This window comes from Oncorhynchus mykiss, chromosome 11, assembly GCF_013265735.2.
Source record: "Oncorhynchus mykiss isolate Arlee chromosome 11, USDA_OmykA_1.1, whole genome shotgun sequence".
Classification (NCBI taxonomy): domain Eukaryota; kingdom Metazoa; phylum Chordata; class Actinopteri; order Salmoniformes; family Salmonidae; genus Oncorhynchus; species Oncorhynchus mykiss.
This window is the reverse complement of record NC_048575.1, coordinates 5,407,345-5,430,730: the sequence shown is the minus strand read 5'-3', so window position 1 is coordinate 5,430,730 and position 23,386 is coordinate 5,407,345. Positions and strand designations below refer to the sequence as shown.

The 23,386-nt window shown below is 40.6% G+C and overlaps 1 protein-coding gene across 2 annotated transcripts in view; it reads right to left on the bottom strand.

Moving 5' to 3' along the window:
• Window positions 1-1,284: 1,284 nt before the first annotated feature.
• LOC110536532 (nuclear receptor coactivator 2) overlaps window positions 1,285-23,386 on the bottom strand; it is a 236,266-nt gene continuing 214,164 nt past the window's right edge. For both annotated transcript variants that reach the window (XM_036934699.1, XM_036934700.1), the window contains exon 22: window positions 1,285-7,293. In XM_036934699.1, the coding sequence (XP_036790594.1) occupies window positions 7,282-7,293 (12 nt within the window). In that variant the 3' untranslated portion in view covers window positions 1,285-7,281. The remainder of the gene's footprint in view (window positions 7,294-23,386) is intronic.

Below are 23,386 nucleotides of genomic sequence, written 5' to 3'. Positions count from 1 at the left end.
AGATGGATAAGAACAAGATCATTCTTATTTGTTAATTGGCAGCTAAGCACCAATCATCATGTCACAGCCAGGTTTTCCATCCAATTGCCGAGAGATTTTCATGCGAATACCCTAGAATCTGCATAAATTAAATATGCACATTTCCTCACCAGTTGGTGTTTTCACCAAATGTACTTTTTTTTGCGGATAAAAATCAGTGTATGATGAAGTTGTGCACACAAAATGTACACTTGTGTTTTTTTTTATACGTTTCTATCTCATTTTCAACTCTACCAGCAGTTTGTCACAAAAACTGTTACTGTTTAATTAGCAAATGTGCCTAATCTGGTTTAGGCACATGCGCCTCATTACCAACAGCAGGCAGATCCAGTACGGGTAGGAAAGTCTACATGATGAGATTATTATGTATAAGAGAGGGAATATTTTTTATTTAGTCAAACGGCAGTGAAGCATGTCACCAGAATAAGGCCGTCGATATTGATTTGAAATTAGCATCATAGATCACCGTGCACTTTCACCACCCTGTGAAGTTCATCATAAATTATTTCATCTGTAGCCTCATAAAACTGCTTGGTTCCCCCGAGTTTTAGTGGGACTAACCCACACCAAATCATCGCGTGACTCCAAATGATGGTTATTGCATCAATATTTGCGCATAAAGGCGTTTCCACCACCATTTTCTGCATAATTAATTTTTACAGACATAAAAAGATCCCACCATGTCACACGAACAATTTACCTGTCGGCATTTATAATATTGTACCGAAACTTCCTGTTTCCATCAATAGCGGTCATGATTTTTTTTTTGTCCTCCTCGATAGCCACTTTTCATCGAGAATACTGATGTGTATCCGACCGTGGAAGAGTTCTGAAATATGCCACACTCCCTTTGAATCAACTTTAGTTTTTTGTCAGAGGATTAAAAACATGCACGCTTTTGAAAACAATACGCGAATTATTTTTTTTGTAACTATAAAATGTTCTGGACAAAGAACTTAATTTGTTTTGATCACTTTACACATTTAGTTTTGGGATCCACCCCTGTGAAACGTATATTGCCTCATGAAGCGGAAGTGGAGAAGGACGGTCTCATTTCAAGCGATCGCCTTTTCATCCACGTTCACTCTCCTCGATTACCTTTGACCTTTTGTCAAAAGAAGGTGAGAGAACACAGGAGGTGAGCAAATGTAACGGATAAAAGACCAGTGAAATGTGTACTTGCAAGATCTCCCCACAAACAAGTGCAGAATCTATACAAATATATTAAAATATAGAGGGACTACATTCAATGTTGCGATAACATAATTATTTATTCACAATGGTATTATTCAACATTAAAATTGCAAATAGCATCAGCGAAGCCTTATTGGTTAACAACTTGCATATAATTGTGTTTAAACTTCTGTTGGTATATCTAACTTTTTTTTTTAAATAAAATGCTCAACACTAAAGATTACAAAACGTTGATGCGTGATGGGTGAGCGAACGAAAAGTGTCGACGTTTCCAGTGAACAACACGGCTGGAAGAATCCATCTCAGAGCAGTGGTTAACAACTAAGCTTTCCTTCTCCAGAAAGTCCGTAGAATATATGACATATTGCATCGTCTTTTTCCATACACACAGTCCGGTTGACAAACAGTTCTGTGACGAGGGGAAATGGAAATATGCAAATACAGCCTTGAACCAATCACAGATATATATGAGAGAGAGAGGGAGGGAGAGAGAGAGAGAGAGAGAGAGACTACTGTGAGTCTCATCACCACCAACTAAGATGTGTTGAGCATTGATTTATCACCCTTTTAATAATGTACATTATCACAATACAAATATAATACAGCTTTATAATATACAAGAACGAGAACAGACAATCTAAGGCAATATGCTAGATTATTAGCATTAAGGTTCTTGCATTTTAGCGCTAAGAAAAATTAGCTGACTATACAAAAACAGGACATATAAAAAAAAAATTCTAAAAAATGTAAGTTAAATAGAGGAATTATTTCGTAAATTGTTTTAAATTCAAAGTCTGTATGATCATTTTTTTTGTTGTTGTGTGGGGCAAATAGTTTGTTTGCTCCAAGTACTGACACAAATGCTTAAAAAAAAATGCATTACCTCATGGCTTGTATTCATTTAAAAATCTTAACAAATCTTTGGAAATTTGCAAACGGGGGTTTGATTTGATTTGTTTTGACATCCAGCTTAATCAAAAGTGTGATCGATAAATTGTGATAAATCGTACACCAAAACAATGTGAATGCGCCCTTCTCCGAGAGACAGAGCCCCATACCATAGTGTTACATATGGAATCACTAAATTATAGCATCCCTATGCTCCAAAATGCTACTGTACCTCAGTGTCCAAAGGAAATGCTAGGATAAAGTACATTATTCCCCAAATCATTTGAGCGTAGAAATACTGATCTATCATCAGTTCCCCTTTGTCCATTCATTGTAATGTAAAGACTAAACTGATCCTAGATCAACACTCTTACTTTGACTGTCCTTGATCAGCTTTCTCTCCATGCCAATCCTAGCAGTTACCATTAGGGAAGTACAAATCAACACTGTTCTCAGACCAGGGCTTATAAGTAATTTAATCCATCAGGTTTTGGGCAGTTCTAGATCATCCAATGAGAACGATATTCTACAGCTTCTCCCAGTGATAGGCTGCATCTCAAAAGGGGCGTCATTACATATATGGAGCACAACTTGTGACCCGAGGCCCATAGGGAACAGGATATATTTTGAGGTGCAGCGCAACACTTTTACAGCCTCTTCTGATCTGAGCTCAGCCAATGACAATACATTCAATTTATCTCAGACCCTCATCAAATACATGTATTATGCTGTACACACACACACACACACACACACACACACACACACACACACACACACACACACACACACACACAGCGAGATGGCGTTGCATGCTTCTCTGAGGCTGATGGACTATTATCACACTGTCTGGGCTGCTAATAGGCTTTTTATCCGAGGCAGATGTAACAGTTTGGGGGCCAGTTTAATTTAAAACTGATGAAACACAGCTAAGTCCACCTCTGTCCTTCATTTTGTAATGAAAGGCTGGTAGAATTCATAACCCAATTTACAAGGCATGGGATATTTGGCTTGTTGTCCATAGTAATGTCTGGCTTAACATCAGAAATATCAACATTGTTAGCATGGGCGCCAGTCTGTTTGTGCCATCATGCCAACTCCTTGTCACTAATTGTCATGACAACATAGAGTTGACATTGGCAGCAACGGAGTAAGCAAGAACACAAATATACGGGACCAGGCTACAACATTTCAGGATTAGAGGATGTAGTTTCGAGATCGGAATGTGACTTTTGATGCAAACAACGGAGCTAAAGCCACTATACCAGTTACAGGGACGAGGGAATATGATGTCACCATCCCCCATTACGGGGACGAGGGAATATGATGTCACCATCCCCCATTACTGGGACGAGGGAATATGACTACTAGCGCTCCTAGCACCGTGCTCCTAGCGCTCCTAGCACCGTGCTCCTAGCGCTCCTAGCACCGTGCTCCTAGCGCTCCTAGCACCGTGCTCCTGGCGCTCCTAGCACTGTGCTCCTAGCACTCCTAGCACCGTGCTCCTAGCGCTCCTAGCACTGTGCTCCTAGCGCTCCTAGCACCGTGCTCCTAGCACCGTGCTCATAGCACCGTGCTCCTAGCACCATGCTCCTAGCACCGTGCTCCTAGCACTCCTAGCACCGTGCTCCTAGCGCTTCTAGCACTGTGCTCCTAGCGCACCTAGCACTGTGCTCCTAGCGCCGTGCTCCTAGCGCCGTGCTCCTAGCGCCGTGCTCCTAGCACCGTGCTCCTAGCACTCCTAGCACTGTGCTCCTAGCGCTCCTAGCACCGTGCTCCTAGCACCGTGCTCCTAGCACTCCTAGCACCGTGCTCCTAGCGCTTCTAGCACTGTGCTCCTAGCGCACCTAGCACTGTGCTCCTAGCGCCATGCTCCTAGCACCGTGCTCCTAGCGCTCCTAGCACCGTGCTCCTAGCGCCGTGCTCCTAGCGCCGTGCTCCTAGCGCCGTGCTCCTAGCGCCGTGCTCCTAGCGCCGTGCTCCTAGTGCTCCTAGCACCGTGCTCCTAGCGCTCCTAGCACCGTGCTCCTTGCACTACTTTTGACCAGATCCCTATTGGCCCCAGACAAAAAATAGTGCACTATAAAGGGCATAGGGTGCCATTTGGGACACAGACCCATTACGTGTGTGTGTCACCTATCCAGTCATGGCATACTAAGTGACTACTTAAAGGAAGGAAAGAAGGGCCCAATAGGTCTCTGCTCTGTGGTCAGAGAGGGAATGGCTGCATCCCGAAAGGCACACAGGATCAAGAGGGACTGGTCAACATACCAGTTACTGATGGGGCGAAGGAATATGATGCCATAGGGCTCAGGGCCTAAAGTAGTGCACTATGTAGGGAATAGTGTGCCATTTTATGACGCATCCTATCTGTAATACGAGGGTTGATACCCGGGGTTCAGCACCACACTCCCTCCCTGCCGTCTCTAAACCCACGACAAACGCTGCAGCATGATCTGAGAGGGACGTTTAATCTGGATTAGAGTTTTTCCAAAACAAACCAGTTGAAAAAACAAACAAAAAAGTATCTGTTTTTTTTTTAAATACCGAGTCTGACGGACCACGGAGTTTAACATTTAACAAAAAATACTAAAACCAACAACAACAAAAGACAAAAAAGATTCCTAGTACTCATTATTGCTTGTTTACTTACATCGTACTGACGGATCTGAGCGGTTTGTCCCTAGCAGCTTGCACGAGGCACCGAGACTCCAATCAACATAGAAAGCACGCTTGTTCCGTTCAATCTTTTATGTTGAGTTATATAACTGTATATGGCTGTGTTGACTTGTGTCCCGTCTTTCTATCATGGCGCTATACGCTCAAGGCTGAGAAGCAAGCGATAATCTGTACACTGTATATACAGCCCGCCCTTGGCCTACACCTACACCCCCCCCCCCCCCACCCCCCCCCACGAACCCCACTAGAGCCTGGACAAAGATAACCCCACCCACTCCTATACCATACCGGTGTGACTCTCCTCTTCTCAAACAAACAACACAAAACACACCACTCTTCTCTTATAGCAGATGGTAGTCCAGACCAGACAGGGAGAAAACCCACGATAAATAGGATATGGAACTCTGTTGTTAACTCGTGTGTACAATCTGTCTGTATTTGGTTTCCTTGAACCTTAAGATATCATTTCAATAAGTTCTGGAAGTTATGAACTACCAGACCAAAGTTAAATCCATATTATTTCAAATTGATACGAAAATGACAAAAAATGTTATTTTTACTGACTTTCACCGATTTACAAATAATCATCTTGTTTTGCTACGATAATAAATCTAACATAAAAAATAAAAAAACAACATCTATACAGAAAAATACAACTTAATTTAATACACTATAAACCTTTTGACTAAATTTGTCTAATTATAATACAAAGCATTACTTTAAATCAAACCATTCATCAACTGTGCTTTCCAAGATCGGTTTTCAAACCATTTCTCGTCAGCCTCACTCATCGTCGTCAGCCTCACTCATCGTCGTCAGCCTCACTCATCGTCGTCAGCCTCACTCATCGTCGTCAGCCTCACTCATCGTCGTCAGCCTCACTCATCGTCGTCAGCCTCACTCATCGTCGTCAGCCTCACTCATCGTCGTCAGCCTCAGCCTCACTCATCGTCGTCAGCCTCACTCATCGTCGTCAGCCTCACTCATCGTCGTCAGCCTCACTCATCGTCGTCAGCCTCACTCATCGTCGTCAGCCTCACTCATCGTCTTTACGAAAACAAAAACAAAACTACACACACAAAAAAAAAGAACGCAAAAACGACTGAAAGTAGTTAGCTGTTCCGCTCCCTCCCTCCGCTGTCCTCCAGGATCCAAAACGTAACATCGGAGTCACAGTTTGCTGCCATTGTGGAACGCAGAAAACGTTAGAAGGTAGTCAGCTGTTCCGCTCCCTCCCTCCGCTGTCCTCCAGGATCCAAAACGTAACATCGGAGTCACAGTTTGCTGCCATTGTGGAACGCAGAAAACGTTAGAAGGTAGAATGGGTTCGAACGTGAGAGGAACCTGAAGAAGAGGGGGGGGGGGATCAAAGCGAGGTGAAAAAAACCCCCCAAAAAAACAGTTGACATTTTCTTGAGATGAGATTGTAAAAATGGCAGCTGGCCACTAAGGAATACATTCATCTGAGGAGGATCCCACCGCTGCCACCAGTAGTCTGTCAATCAACCCAGAGGGGGAGGAGCCTCTATGGGGCCTACAGTCAATCACCCAGAGGGGGAGGGGCCTCTATGGGGCCTCCAGGCAAAGAGCGAGGGGCCTACTGTCAATCACCCAGAGGGGGAGGGACCTTTTTGAAGGGGGAGGGGCCTATAGTCATACAGTAGATGGGAAGGGGTCTACAGTAACTCTGCGTCAATAACCAAGTGGGAAAGTGGTATTTACCACATACGACAGGGAAAAATCCTCTTGAACATCTCTCAAACTGGCGGTAAACTAACTAGTGGTAAACTCATCCATCATCCCTGAGCTCCTACTTCTCCCACACGCCGACCTCTGACGCCACCTACTAAGGAAACGACCTCGATAACAAGCGTTTTTCATGGCAGTTTAAATGCAACAAAACATTATTTATAAAAAGAAATCTATTAAAAAGGTTTTTGAACATTATAATTTGTACTTTTTAGTTGATGGTTCGACGTAGCTTGTTGGCCAATCAGCATTTCTCAACCAGTTCAAAGCACGTCCAACTGGTATGTCTGCCTTTTCCACTTAGTCATGAACCTCGCGTTAGTCACACTAAGCAGACAGACAGACAGACAGACAGACAGACAGACAGACAGGCTCACGGGTTCTTCTTTAGAGAGGCGTTTTAGGCTTGCCTCCCTAAACTCTGTGTGGTGCGGTGCTTTCGACCAGGGCCCCTGGCTCTGGTCGATAGAAGTCCAATAGAAGTCTCATCTTTGCTCTATCACCCCCCCCCCCTTCACCCCTGGGTGAGCCTCCCAGTGGGTAGAGATAAGAGGCACAGTTTATGCCAGGTGGGTGAGGTTGGAGATCGGGTTGGGCTGGGTAGAGCTGGGTCAGGACACTGCCAGGTCCATTCAAAGAGCTGTTGGTTGATTGGTTGAAGATGAACCAGCGAGCTCATTGGATCCTGGGTATTAGCATCAAGGTGCTGGTTGGCTGAACGCTCCACCAGGGTTAGCAGTATTTCTGTAAACATATGAAGACAAAGAAAGAGAGTGGTTTCAGATACACTTATTACACACATTTCACATACACTTATTACACACACTTCACATACACTTACTACACACATTTCACATACACTTATTAAATAGACTTTCACATACACTTAATTACACACATTTCACATACACTTAATTACATACATTTCACATACACTTATTACATAGACTTTCACATACACTTAATTACATACATTTCACATACACTTATTACACACATTTCACATACACTTATTACACACATTTCACATACACTTATTACACACATTTCACATACACTTATTACATAGACTTTCACATACACTTAATTACATACATTTCACATACACTTATTACACACATTTCACATACACTTATTACATAGACTTTCACATACACTTAATTACACACATTTCACATACACTTATTACATACTTTTTACATGCCCATACAATTCACATACACTCAGATAGATTGATACATTGTTATTTCATGATAAAAACTCACCTCTCCACACAGTTGACAGATGAACAGAGTATCAACCCTCAACATAATCACCTCTATACTCAAACTAATGGTCGACGGTTTGAATAATTAACATCATTTAAGTGCCAGTATAATTTCGATAGCTTGGCGTTGAAATAAATCAAGTGATTTTAAACGTAACAGCCTGAAGTGCTCACAGGCAATCAAACGGTATGCTGCTTCTTGGTTAAATATTCATACTGGGTTAATAGGCTTAAAAGCAACAGAAGAGGCCAACAACATTATTCTCGGACTCTTTATTGACCTTGAGCCAGACCCCCCCAAATTGGGCCGTCGCGGTCCCTTGGGGGTGACGATGTCTCATAGTAATTGTTTTTTAAGGTCAATGTCCCTAAAGTTGGAAAATGTGTGCTAGCAGTACAGCAATGGATTTGCCACCCTATGACAAACAATGTCAATATTCAACAAGTTACTTACTCACTTATACCCATTAAAGGGATACTTTGGGATTTTGTCGAATATACCCTTTATCTTAGTTCCCCAGAGTCACATGAACTCCTGGATACGATTGTTATGTCTCTGTGTCCAGCATGAAGGAAGTTAGAGGTAATTTTGCAAACCAATGCTAACTAGTGTTGCGCTAACACTAGTTAGCAGCTTTCTTCAAACGTCACACAGAGACAAAAATGGTATCCCACGAGTTTATCTGACTCTGGGGAAGTAGATAACAGGGCCTCATTACAGATGGTATCCCAGGAGTTCATCTGACTCTGGGGAAGTAGATAACAGGGCCTCATTACAGATGGTATCCCAGGAGTTCATCTGACTCTGGGGAAGTAGATAACAGGGCCTCATTGCCAAAATCCTGAAGTATTCCTTTAATTGTATATCGTTGGAAAGCTTAAATTCTCCCAGCTATCGATAAGATCTTTTTGGAATGTTTAGATCAACAGAACTTTGGCCTTTTACGTCTAGTGTATATTTATTTTATTTTTATTTATTATTTTTTTATTTAACAAGTTCTCATTTACAACTGCGACCTGGCCAAGATAAAGCAAAGCAGTTCGACACAAACAACAACACAGAGTTACACATGGAGTAAAACAAAACATACAGTCAATAATACAGTATAAACAAGTCTATATACAATGTGTACAAATGAAGTAAGGAGGTAAGGCAATAAGTAGGCCGTGGTGGCGAAGTAAATACAATTTAGCAATTAACACTGGAGTGATAGATGAGCAGATGAGGATGTGCAAGTAGAAATACTGGTGTGCAAAAGAGCAGAAAAACAAAAACAAATATGGGGATGAAGTAGGTAGTTGTTTGGATGGGCTGTTTATAGATGAGCTATGTACAGGCACAGTGATCTGTGAGCTGCTCTGACAGCCGACACCTAAAGTTAGTGAGGGAGATATAAGTCTCCAACTTCAGTGATTTTTGCAATTCGTTCCAGTCATTGGCAGCAGAGAACTGGAAGGAAAGATGGCAAAAGGAGGTGTTGGCTTTGGGGGATGACCAGTGAAATATACCTGCTGGAGCGCGTCCTACGGGTGGGTGTTGCTATAGGGACCAGTGAGCTGAGTTAAGGCAGAGCTTTACGTGCAAAGACTTATAGATGACCTGGAGCCAGTGGGTTGGGTGACAAATATGTAGCGAGGACCAGCCAACAAGAGCATATAGGTCGCAGTGCTGGGTAGTATATGGGGCCTTGGTGACAAAACGGATGGCAAATTAGAACCGTCCAGAGTAGTGATGCTAGTCGGGCAGGTGCGTGCGGACAGCGATCGGTTGAAGAGCATGCATTTAGTTTTACTAGCATTTAAGAGCAGTTGGAGGCCACGGAAGGAGAGTTGTATGGCATTGAAGCTCGTTTGGAGGTTAGTTAACACAGTGTCATAAGAAGGACCAGATGTATACAGAATGCTGTCGTCTGCGTAGAGGTGGATCAGAGAATCACCAGCAGCAAGAGCAACATCATTGATGTATACAGAGAAAAGAGTCGGCCCGAGAATTTAACCCTGTGGCACCCCCATAGAGAGAGAGGGGTCCGGACAACAGGCCCTCCGATTTGACACACTGAACTCTTATCTGAGAAGTAGTTGGTGAACCAGGCGAGGCAGTCATTAGAGAAACCAAGGCTGTCGAGTCAGAATTACCGATATTAAATGGCTTTAAAAGGGTAAAACCCTGATACTTTTTAAACTGTGTTTGACAAGTGGTTAAGACAAGGCCACAAAATTACCTTTCAAATGATACACAGTATAACAACTATGTAAAAAAAAAGAAAAATCACCCATATTGTGCCATTGGTCGAACGTTGAAAGCTTAAATAATATAATTCCATGTAATTGGACAACTCTGTATTTTTGGATTGTTTTTGTAATGGGTGAATTCTGTGATATCTACAAATCTTTTTAAAACCTTGCTCTAGCTGTGTGTGTGAATTGTGGTGCTTCCATCACCAATGTTAAAATGCAAAAACCTGTTCCGTTACATGGAATTACATGTCTAAGCTTCCAACGTCGAAATGTCAATGGCACTATATGTACATTTTTGTTTTTTAAAGTTGTAGCTGGTGTTTTCAAATTAAATTATATATACATTTTGAAAAGGACATTTTATGACCTTTCAAAACCACTTGGAAAAAAAAGTTTTTAAAGCTAATGTGTACAGATCATTATGATGCGTGCCCTAGAGGTCAAAGGTCAAAGTTCTGTCGAACTAAACATTCCCGAAAACGTGTCTGATGGATAGCTGTGAATTTAAGCTTTCCAATGATATGTGATTAAAGGGTATAAACGTCAGCAATGACCCTCTGATGGAAAGTCCACAACGGACCCTCCCTTTAAAAACACAGGCAACGTCCCAAATGACACCTAAAAGTAGCGTACTATATAGGGAATAGGGTGCCATTTGGGACCGTGTTCCATTTGTGTACTAAACAGTCTGGCCACTACTAAGTGCACACTGCTACTAATTACATCATCATCGTCGTCTCAGCCTGGGTCAAGCCCCATAACTTTAGCTAGCATTATTACATCATAAAGCTAATTAGACTAAATTATTCACTAGATGTTGTAGGGAGAAGGGGCTCAATTAAGTATACATACCTAGGCAGGGCAGGCAGAAACTGCATCCTAAGTGGCACCCTTTTCCATATAGTGCACTACTTTTGGACCAGGTCCCAACAAAGGGAGGGAATAGGGTGCCATTTAGGATGCATCCTGGGTCTTGGCTATTAGGCATTCCTACTTGTAATGCTTTTTATCCTATACGGGACCGCATCCCCATTTTCCTGTTTACTACTAAACTCCTACGGGCTCCATTGCGTTTGTTTAGAACCAGTTAAGACTTCAACACCACTGTGTCATGTCATGATTACCACTTACAGCGAGCGGTCGTCTCGGGGGTCTTGGATTCGACCCTCATTAGACCCCTAATATTGTCTATGAGCTGTAGACTGGTATGTTAACCCTAACCCTAACCCTAATATTGTAGACTGGTATGTTAACCCTAACCCTAATATTGTAGAGTGGTATGTTAACCCTAACCCTAATATTGTAGACTGGTATGTTAACCCTAACCCTAACCCTAATATTGTAGACTGGTATGTTAACCCTAACCCTAACCCTAATATTGTAGACTGGTATGTTAACCCTAACCCTAATATTGTAGACTGGTATGTTAACCCTAACCCTAATATTGTAGAGTGGTATGTTAACCCTAACCCTAATATTGTAGAGTGGTATGTTAACCCTAACCCTAATATTGTAGACTGGTATGTTAACCCTAACCCTAATATTGTAGACTGGTATGTTAACCCTAACCCTAACCCTAATATTGTAGACTGGTATGTTAACCCTAACCCTAACCCTAATATTGTAGACTGGTATGTTAACCCTAACCCTAATATTGTAGACTGGTATGTTAACCCTAACCCTAATATTGTAGACTGGTATGTTAACCCTAACCCTAATATTGTAGAGTGGTATGTTAACCCTAACCCTAATATTGTAGAGTGGTATGTTAACCCTAACCCTAATATTGTAGACTGGTATGTTAACCCTAACCCTAATATTGTAGACTGGTATGTTAACCCTAACCCTAATATTGTAGACTGGTATGTTAACCCTAACCCTAACCCTAATATTGTAGACTGGTATGTTAACCCTAACCCTAATATTGTAGACTGGTATGTTAACCCTAAAGATGGCAAAAGGAGGTGTTGGCTTTGGGGGATGACCAGTGAAATATACCTGCTGGAGCGCGTCCTACGGGTGGGTGTTGCTATAGGGACCAGTGAGCTGAGTTAAGGCAGAGCTTTACGTGCAAAGACTTATAGATGACCTGGAGCCAGTGGGTTGGGTGACAAATATGTAGCGAGGACCAGCCAACAAGAGCATATAGGTCGCAGTGCTGGGTAGTATATGGGGCCTTGGTGACAAAACGGATGGCAAATTAGAACCGTCCAGAGTAGTGATGCTAGTCGGGCAGGTGCGTGCGGACAGCGATCGGTTGAAGAGCATGCATTTAGTTTTACTAGCATTTAAGAGCAGTTGGAGGCCACGGAAGGAGAGTTGTATGGCATTGAAGCTCGTTTGGAGGTTAGTTAACACAGTGTCATAAGAAGGACCAGATGTATACAGAATGCTGTCGTCTGCGTAGAGGTGGATCAGAGAATCACCAGCAGCAAGAGCAACATCATTGATGTATACAGAGAAAAGAGTCGGCCCGAGAATTTAACCCTGTGGCACCCCCATAGAGAGAGAGGGGTCCGGACAACAGGCCCTCCGATTTGACACACTGAACTCTTATCTGAGAAGTAGTTGGTGAACCAGGCGAGGCAGTCATTAGAGAAACCAAGGCTGTCGAGTCAGAATTACCGATATTAAATGGCTTTAAAAGGGTAAAACCCTGATACTTTTTAAACTGTGTTTGACAAGTGGTTAAGACAAGGCCACAAAATTACCTTTCAAATGATACACAGTATAACAACTATGTAAAAAAAAAGAAAAATCACCCATATTGTGCCATTGGTCGAACGTTGAAAGCTTAAATAATATAATTCCATGTAATTGGACAACTCTGTATTTTTGGATTGTTTTTGTAATGGGTGAATTCTGTGATATCTACAAATCTTTTTAAAACCTTGCTCTAGCTGTGTGTGTGAATTGTGGTGCTTCCATCACCAATGTTAAAATGCAAAAACCTGTTCCGTTACATGGAATTACATGTCTAAGCTTCCAACGTCGAAATGTCAATGGCACTATATGTACATTTTTGTTTTTTAAAGTTGTAGCTGGTGTTTTCAAATTAAATTATATATACATTTTGAAAAGGACATTTTATGACCTTTCAAAACCACTTGGAAAAAAAAGTTTTTAAAGCTAATGTGTACAGATCATTATGATGCGTGCCCTAGAGGTCAAAGGTCAAAGTTCTGTCGAACTAAACATTCCCGAAAACGTGTCTGATGGATAGCTGTGAATTTAAGCTTTCCAATGATATGTGATTAAAGGGTATAAACGTCAGCAATGACCCTCTGATGGAAAGTCCACAACGGACCCTCCCTTTAAAAACACAGGCAACGTCCCAAATGACACCTAAAAGTAGCGTACTATATAGGGAATAGGGTGCCATTTGGGACCGTGTTCCATTTGTGTACTAAACAGTCTGGCCACTACTAAGTGCACACTGCTACTAATTACATCATCATCGTCGTCTCAGCCTGGGTCAAGCCCCATAACTTTAGCTAGCATTATTACATCATAAAGCTAATTAGACTAAATTATTCACTAGATGTTGTAGGGAGAAGGGGCTCAATTAAGTATACATACCTAGGCAGGGCAGGCAGAAACTGCATCCTAAGTGGCACCCTTTTCCATATAGTGCACTACTTTTGGACCAGGTCCCAACAAAGGGAGGGAATAGGGTGCCATTTAGGATGCATCCTGGGTCTTGGCTATTAGGCATTCCTACTTGTAATGCTTTTTATCCTATACGGGACCGCATCCCCATTTTCCTGTTTACTACTAAACTCCTACAGGCTCCATTGCGTTTGTTTAGAACCAGTTAAGACTTCAACACCACTGTGTCATGTCATGATTACCACTTACAGCGAGCGGTCGTCTCGGGGGTCTTGGATTCGACCCTCATTAGACCCCTAATATTGTCTATGAGCTGTAGACTGGTATGTTAACCCTAACCCTAACCCTAATATTGTAGACTGGTATGTTAACCCTAACCCTAATATTGTAGAGTGGTATGTTAACCCTAACCCTAATATTGTAGACTGGTATGTTAACCCTAACCCTAACCCTAATATTGTAGACTGGTATGTTAACCCTAACCCTAACCCTAATATTGTAGACTGGTATGTTAACCCTAACCCTAATATTGTAGACTGGTATGTTAACCCTAACCCTAATATTGTAGAGTGGTATGTTAACCCTAACCCTAATATTGTAGAGTGGTATGTTAACCCTAACCCTAATATTGTAGACTGGTATGTTAACCCTAACCCTAATATTGTAGACTGGTATGTTAACCCTAACCCTAACCCTAATATTGTAGACTGGTATGTTAACCCTAACCCTAACCCTAATATTGTAGACTGGTATGTTAACCCTAACCCTAATATTGTAGACTGGTATGTTAACCCTAACCCTAATATTGTAGACTGGTATGTTAACCCTAACCCTAATATTGTAGAGTGGTATGTTAACCCTAACCCTAATATTGTAGAGTGGTATGTTAACCCTAACCCTAATATTGTAGACTGGTATGTTAACCCTAACCCTAATATTGTAGACTGGTATGTTAACCCTAACCCTAATATTGTAGACTGGTATGTTAACCCTAACCCTAACCCTAATATTGTAGACTGGTATGTTAACCCTAACCCTAATATTGTAGACTGGTATGTTAACCCTAACCCTAATATTGTAGACTGGTATGTTAACCCTAACCCTAATATTGTAGACTGGTATGTTAACCCTAACCCTAATATTGTAGACTGGTATGTTAACCCTAACCCTAATATTGTAGACTGGTATGTTAACCCTAACCCTAACCCTAATATTGTAGACTGGTATGTTAACCCTAACCCTAATATTGTAGACTGGTATGTTAACCCTAACCCTAATATTGTAGACTGGTATGTTAACCCTAACCCTAATATTGTAGACTGGTATGTTAACCCTAACCCTAATATTGTAGACTGGTATGTTAACCCTAACCCTAACCCTAATATTGTAGACTGGTATGTTAACCCTAACCCTAATATTGTAGACTGGTATGTTAACCCTAACCCTAATATTGTAGACTGGTATGTTAACCCTAACCCTAATATTGTAGACTGGTATGTTAACCCTAACCCTAATATTGTAGACTGGTATGTTAACCCTAACCCTAACCCTAATATTGTAGACTGGTATGTTAACCCTAACCCTAATATTGTAGACTGGTATGTTAACCCTAACCCTAATATTGTAGACTGGTATGTTAACCCTAACCCTAATATTGTAGACTGGTATGTTAACCCTAACCCTAACCCTAATATTGTAGACTGGTATGTTAACCCTAACCCTAATATTGTAGACTGGTATGTTAACCCTAACCCTAACCCTAATATTGTAGACTGGTATGTTAACCCTAACCCTAATATTGTAGACTGGTATGTTAACCCTAACCCTAATATTGTAGACTGGTATGTTAACCCTAACCCTAACCCTAATATTGTAGACTGGTATGTTAACCCTAACCCTAATATTGTAGACTGGTATGTTAACCCTAACCCTAACCCTAATATTGTAGACTGGTATGTTAACCCTAACCCTAATATTGTAGACTGGTATGTTAACCCTAACCCTAACCCTAATATTGTAGACTGGTATGTTAACCCTAACCCTAACCCTAATATTGTAGACTGGTATGTTAACCCTAACCCTAATATTGTAGACTGGTATGTTAACCCTAACCCTAACCCTAATATTGTAGACTGGTATGTTAACCCTAACCCTAATATTGTAGACTGGTATGTTAACCCTAACCCTAATATTGTAGACTGGTATGTTAACCCTAACCCTAACCCTAATATTGTAGACTGGTATGTTAACCCTAACCCTAATATTGTAGACTGGTATGTTAACCCTAACCCTAACCCTAATATTGTAGACTGGTATGTTAACCCTAACCCTAATATTGTAGACTGGTATGTTAACCCTAACCCTAACCCTAATATTGTAGACTGGTATGTTAACCCTAACCCTAACCCTAATATTGTAGACTGGTATGTTAACCCTAACCCTAATATTGTAGACTGGTATGTTAACCCTAACCCTAACCCTAATATTGTAGACTGGTATGTTAACCCTAACCCTAATATTGTAGACTGGTATGTTAACCCTAACCCTAATATTGTAGACTGGTATGTTAACCCTAACCCTAACCCTAATATTGTAGACTGGTATGTTAACCCTAACCCTAATATTGTAGACTGGTATGTTAACCCTAACCCTAACCCTAATATTGTAGACTGGTATGTTAACCCTAACCCTAATATTGTAGACTGGTATGTTAACCCTAACCCTAACCCTAATATTGTAGACTGGTATGTTAACCCTAACCCTAACCCTAATATTGTAGACTGGTATGTTAACCCTAACCCTAATATTGTAGACTGGTATGTTAACCCTAACCCTAATATTGTAGACTGGTATGTTAACCCTAACCCTAATATTGTAGACTGGTATGTTAACCCTAACCCTAATATTGTAGACTGGTATGTTAACCCTAACCCTAACCCTAATATTGTAGACTGGTATGTTAACCCTAACCCTAATATTGTAGACTGGTATGTTAACCCTAACCCTAATATTGTAGACTGGTATGTTAACCCTAACCCTAATATTGTAGACTGGTATATTAACCCTAACCCTAACCCTAATATTGTAGACTGGTATGTTAACCCTAACCCTAATATTGTAGACTGGTATGTTAACCCTAACCCTAACCCTAATATTGTAGACTGGTATGTTAACCCTAACCCTAATATTGTAGACTGGTATGTTAACCCTAACCCTAATATTGTAGACTGGTATGTTAACCCTAACCCTAACCCTAATATTGTAGACTGGTATGTTAACCCTAACCCTAATATTGTAGACTGGTATGTTAACCCTAACCCTAACCCTAATATTGTAGACTGGTATGTTAACCCTAACCCTAATATTGTAGACTGGTATGTTAACCCTAACCCTAACCCTAATATTGTAGACTGGTATGTTAACCCTAACCCTAACCCTAATATTGTAGACTGGTATGTTAACCCTAACCCTAATATTGTAGACTGGTATGTTAACCCTAACCCTAATATTGTAGACTGGTATGTTAACCCTAACCCTAACCCTAATATTGTAGACTGGTATGTTAACCCTAACCCTAACCCTAATATTGTAGACTGGTATGTTAACCCTAACCCTAATATTGTAGACTGGTATGTTAACCCTAACCCTAATATTGTAGACTGGTATGTTAACCCTAACCCTAACCCTAATATTGTAGACTGGTATGTTAACCCTAACCCTAATATTGTAGAGTGGTATGTTAACCCTAACCCTAATATTGTAGACTGGTATGTTAACCCTAACCCTAACCCTAATATTGTAGAGTGGTATGTTAACCCTAACCCTAATATTGTAGACTGGTATGTTAACCCTAACCCTAACCCTAATATTGTAGAGAGGTATGTTAACCCTAACCCTAATATTGTAGACTGGTATGTTAACCCTAACCCTAATATTGTAGACTGGTATGTTAACCCTAACCCTAATATTGTAGACTGGTATGTTAACCCTAACCCTAATATTGTAGACTGGTATGTTAACCCTAACCCTAATATTGTAGACTGGTATGTTAACCCTAACCCTAATATTGTAGACTGGTATGTTAACCCTAACCCTAATATTGTAGACTGGTATGTTAACCCTAACCCTAATATTGTAGACTGGTATGTTAACCCTAACCCTAATATTGTAGACTGGTATGTTAACCCTAACCCTAACCCTAATATTGTAGAGTGGTATGTTAACCCTAACCCTAATATTGTAGACTGGTATGTTAACCCTAACCCTAATATTGTAGACTGGTATGTTAACCCTAACCCTAATATTGTAGACTGGTATGTTAACCCTAACCCTAATATTGTAGACTGGTATGTTAACCCTAACCCTAATATTGTAGACTGGTATGTTAAATACACTGCATTCGGAAAGTATTCAGACCTTTACACTGTAACATCATGACAAAGAGAAAACAGTTTTTTTAGAAATGTTCCCTAAATTATAAAAAAAAATTACATTATTAAAAAACACCGAGACTCTTCCTAGAGCTGGACGCCCGGACAACCAAGAACCCGATTGGTCACTCTGACAGAGCTATAGAGTTCCTCCGTGGAGATGGAAGAACCTTCCAGAAGGACAACCATCTATGTAGCAACCACCCAAATATAGGTGTGCCAAGCTTGTAACATCATACCCAAGAAGACTTGAGGCTGTAATCGCTGCCAAAGGTGCTTCAACAAAGTACTGATTAAAGGGTCTGAATACTTATGTAGATGTGATATCAGTTTTTATTTGATTTTTTTCTAACATTTCTAAAAACCTCTTTTTGCTTTGTCATTATGGGGTATTGTGATGTCATTATGGGGTATTGTGATGTCATTATGGGCTTTTGTGATGTCATTATAGGCTTTTGTGATGTCATTATGGGGTATTGTGATGTCATTATGGGGTATTGTGATGTCATTATGGGCTTTTGTGATGTCATTATGGGCTTTTGTGATGTCATTATGGGCTATTGCGATGTCATTATGGGCTATTGTGTGTAGATTGATGAGGGTGGAAAAAACAATTTAATCCATTTTAGAATAAGGATGTAATGTAACAAAATGTGGAAAATATATCCCTACCATGGTGGCCTATAGGAGTTGTAAACCTTATGTACACTGAGTATACAAAACATTAAGAAACTCTTTCCATGATGTAGACAGACCAGGAGAATCCAGGGGAAAGATATGATCCCTTATTGATGTCACTTGTTAAATCCACTTCAATCAGTGTAGAATGAAGGGGAGGATGACAGGTTAAAGTGTTATTCTATAGGCTGGGATCAGTACTACTGATCTGTTATTCTATAGGATGGGATCAGTACTATACAGCTGTTATTCTATAGGATGGGATCAGTACTACTGATCTGTTATTCTATTGGCTGGGATCAGTACTATACAGCTGCTATTCTATAGGTTGGGATCAGTACTACTGATCTGTTATTCTATAGGTTGGGATCAGTACTATACAGCTGTTATTCTATAGGCTGGGATCAGTACTATACAGCTGTTATTCTATAGTCTGGGATAAGTACTATACAGCTGTTATTCTATAGGTTGGGATCAGTACTACTGATCTGTTATTCTATAGGTTGGGATCAGTACTATACAGCTGTTATTCTATAGGCTGGGATCAGTACTCTACAGCTGTTATTCTATAGGCTGGGATCAGTACTATACAGCTGTTATTCTATAGGTTGGGATCAGTACTATACAGCTGTTATTCTATAGGCTGGGATCAGTACTACTGATCTGTTATTCTATAGGCTGGGATCAGTACTATACAGCTGTTATTCTATAGGATGGGATCAGTACTACTGATCTGTTATTCTATAGGCTGGGATCAGTACTATACAGCTGTTATTCTATAGGCTGGGATCAGTACTATACAGCTGTTATTCTATCAGCTGGGATCAGTACTATACAGCTGTTATTCTATAAGCTGGGATCAGTACTATACAGCTGTTATTCTATAGGCTGGGATCAGTACTATACAGCTGTTATTCTATAGGCTGGGATCAGTACTATACAGCTGTCATTCTATAGGCTGGGATCAGTACTATACAGCTGTTATTCTATAGGCTGGGATCAGTACTATACAGCTGTTATTCTATAGGCTGGGATCAGTACTATACAGCTGTTATTCTATAGGCTGGGATCAGTACTATACAGCTGTTATTCTATAGGCTGGGATCAGTACTCTACAGCTGTTATTCTATAGGCTGGGATCAGTACTATACAGCTGTTATTCTATAGGTTGGGATCAGTACTATACAGCTGTTATTCTATAGGCTGGGATCAGTACTACTGATCTGTTATTCTATAGGCTGGGATCAGTACTATACAGCTGTTATTCTATAGGATGGGATCAGTACTACTGATCTGTTATTCTATAGGCTGGGATCAGTACTATACAGCTGTTATTCTATAGGCTGGGATCAGTACTATACAGCTGTTATTCTATCAGCTGGGATCAGTACTATACAGCTGTTATTCTATAAGCTGGGATCAGTACTATACAGCTGTTATTCTATAGGCTGGGATCAGTACTATACAGCTGTTATTCTATAGGCTGGGATCAGTACTATACAGCTGTCATTCTATAGGCTGGGATCAGTACTATACAGCTGTTATTCTATAGGCTGGGATCAGTACTATACAGCTGTTATTCTATAGGCTGGGATCAGTACTATACAGCTGTTATTCTATAGGCTGGGATCAGTACTATACAGCTGTTATTCTATAGGCTGGGATCAGTATATACAGCTGTTATTCTATAGGCTGGGATCAGTACTATACAGCTGTTATTCTATAGGCTGGGATCAGTACTATACAGCTGTTATTCTATAGGTTGGGATCAGTACTATACAGCTGTTATTCTATAGGCTGGGATCAGTACTACTGATCTGTTATTCTATAGGCTGGGATCAGTACTATACAGCTGTTATTCTATAGGATGGGATCAGTACTACTGATCTGTTATTCTATAGGCTGGGATCAGTACTATACAGCTGTTATTCTATAGGCTGGGATCAGTACTATACAGCTGTTATTCTATAGGCTGGGATCAGTATATACAGCTGTTATTCTATAGGCTGGGATCAGTACTATACAGCTGTTATTCTATAGGCTGGGATCAGTACTATACAGCTGTTTTCTATAGGTTGGGATCAGTACTATACAGCTGTTATTCTATAGGCTGGGATCAGTACTACTGATCTGTTATTCTATAGGCTGGGATCAGTACTATACAGCTGTTATTCTATAGGATGGGATCAGTACTACTGATCTGTTATTCTATAGGCTGGGATCAGTACTATACAGCTGTTATTCTATAGGCTGGGATCAGTACTATACAGCTGTTATTCTATAAGCTGGGATCAGTACTATACAGCTGTCATTCTATAGGCTGGGATCAGTACTATACAGCTGTTATTCTATAGGCTGGGATCAGTACTATACAGCTGTTATTCTATAGGCTGGGATCAGTACTATACAGCTGTTATTCTATAGGCTGGGATCAGTACTATACAGCTGTTATTCTATAGGCTGGGATCAGTATATACAGCTGTTATTCTATAGGCTGGGATCAGTACTATACAGCTGTTATTCTATAGGCTGGGATCAGTACTATACAGCTGTTATTCTATAGGCTGGGATCAGTACTATACAGCTGTTATTCTATAGGCTGGGATCAGTACTATACAGCTGTTATTCTATAGGCTGGGATCAGTACTATACAGCTGTTATTCTATAGGCTGGGATCAGTACTATACAGCTGTTATTCTATAGGCTGGGATCAGTACTATACAGCTGTTATTCTATAGGCTGGGATCAGTACTATACAGCTGTTATTCTATAGGCTGGGATCAGTACTATACAGCTGTTATTCTATAGGTTGGGATCAGTACTATACAGCTGTTATTCTATAGGCTGGGATCAGTACTACTGATCTGTTATTCTATAGGCTGGGATCAGTACTATACAGCTGTTATTCTATAGGCTGGGATCAGTACTATACAGCTGTTATTCTATAGGCTGGGATCAGTACTATACAGCTGTTATTCTATAGGTTGGGATCAGTACTATACATCTGTTATTCTATAGGCTGGGATCAGTACTACTGATCTGTTATTCTATAGGCTGGGATCAGTACTATACAGCTGTTATTCTATAGGCTGGGATCAGTACTATACAGCTGTTATTCTATAGGCTGGGATCAGTACTACTGATCTGTTATTCTATAGGCTGGGATCAGTACTACTGATCTGTTATTCTATAGGCTGGGATCAGTACTACTGATCTGTTATTCTATAGGCTGGGATCAGTACTACTGATCTGTTATTCTATAGGCTGGGATCAGTACTACTGATCTGTTATTCTATAGGCTGGGATCAGTACTATACAGCTGTTATTCTATAGGCTGGGATCAGTACTATACAGCTGTTATTCTATAGGCTGGGATCAGTACTATACAGCTGTTATTCTATAGGCTGGGATCAGTACTATACAGCTGTTATTCTATAGGCTGGGATCACTACTATACAGCTGTTATTCTATCAGCTGGGATCAGTACTATACAGCTGTTATTCTATAAGCTGGGATCAGTACTATACAGCTGTTATTCTATAGGCTGGGATCAGTACTATACAGCTGTTATTCTATAGGCTGGGATCAGTACTATACAGCTGTTATTCTATAGGCTGGGATCAGTACTACTGATCTGTTATTCTATAGGCTGGGATCAGTACTATACAGCTGTTATTCTATAAGCTGGGATCAGTACTATACAGCTGTTATTCTATAGGTTGGGATCAGTACTATACAGCTGTTATTCTATAGGCTGGGATCAGTACTATACATCTGTTATTCTATAGGCTGGGATCAGTACTATACAGCTGTTATTCTATAGGCTGGGATCAGTACTACTGATCTGTTATTCTATAGGCTGGGATCAGTACTATACAGCTGTTATTCTATAAGCTGGGATCAGTACTATACAGCTGTTATTCTATAGGTTGGGATCAGTACTATACAGCTGTTATTCTATAGGCTGGGATCAGTACTACTGATCTGTTATTCTATAGGCTGGGATCAGTACTATACAGCTGTTATTCTATAAGCTGGGATCAGTACTATACAGCTGTTATTCTATAGGTTGGGATCAGTACTATACAGCTGTTATTCTATAGGCTGGGATCAGTACTATACATCTGTTATTCTATAGGCTGGGATCAGTACTATACATCTGTTATTCTATAGGCTGGGATCAGTACTATACAGCTGTTATTCTATAGGCTGGGATCAGTACTATACAGCTGTTATTCTATAGGCTGGGATCAGTACTATACAGCTGTTATTCTATAGGCTGGGATCAGTACTATACAGCTGTTATTCTATAGGCTGGGATCAGTACTACTGATCTGTTATTCTATAGGCTGGGATCAGTACTATACAGCTGTTATTCTATAAGCTGGGATCAGTACTATACAGCTGTTATTCTATAGGCTGGGATCAGTACTATACAGCTGTTATTCTATAGGCTGGGATCAGTACTACTGATCTGTTATTCTATAGGTTGGGATCAGTACTATACAGCTGTTATTCTATAGGTTGGGATCAGTACTATACAGCTGTTATTCTATAGGCTGGGATCAGTACTATACAGCTGTTGCGAGAGCGGATTTTCCCCAAAAATCAAATC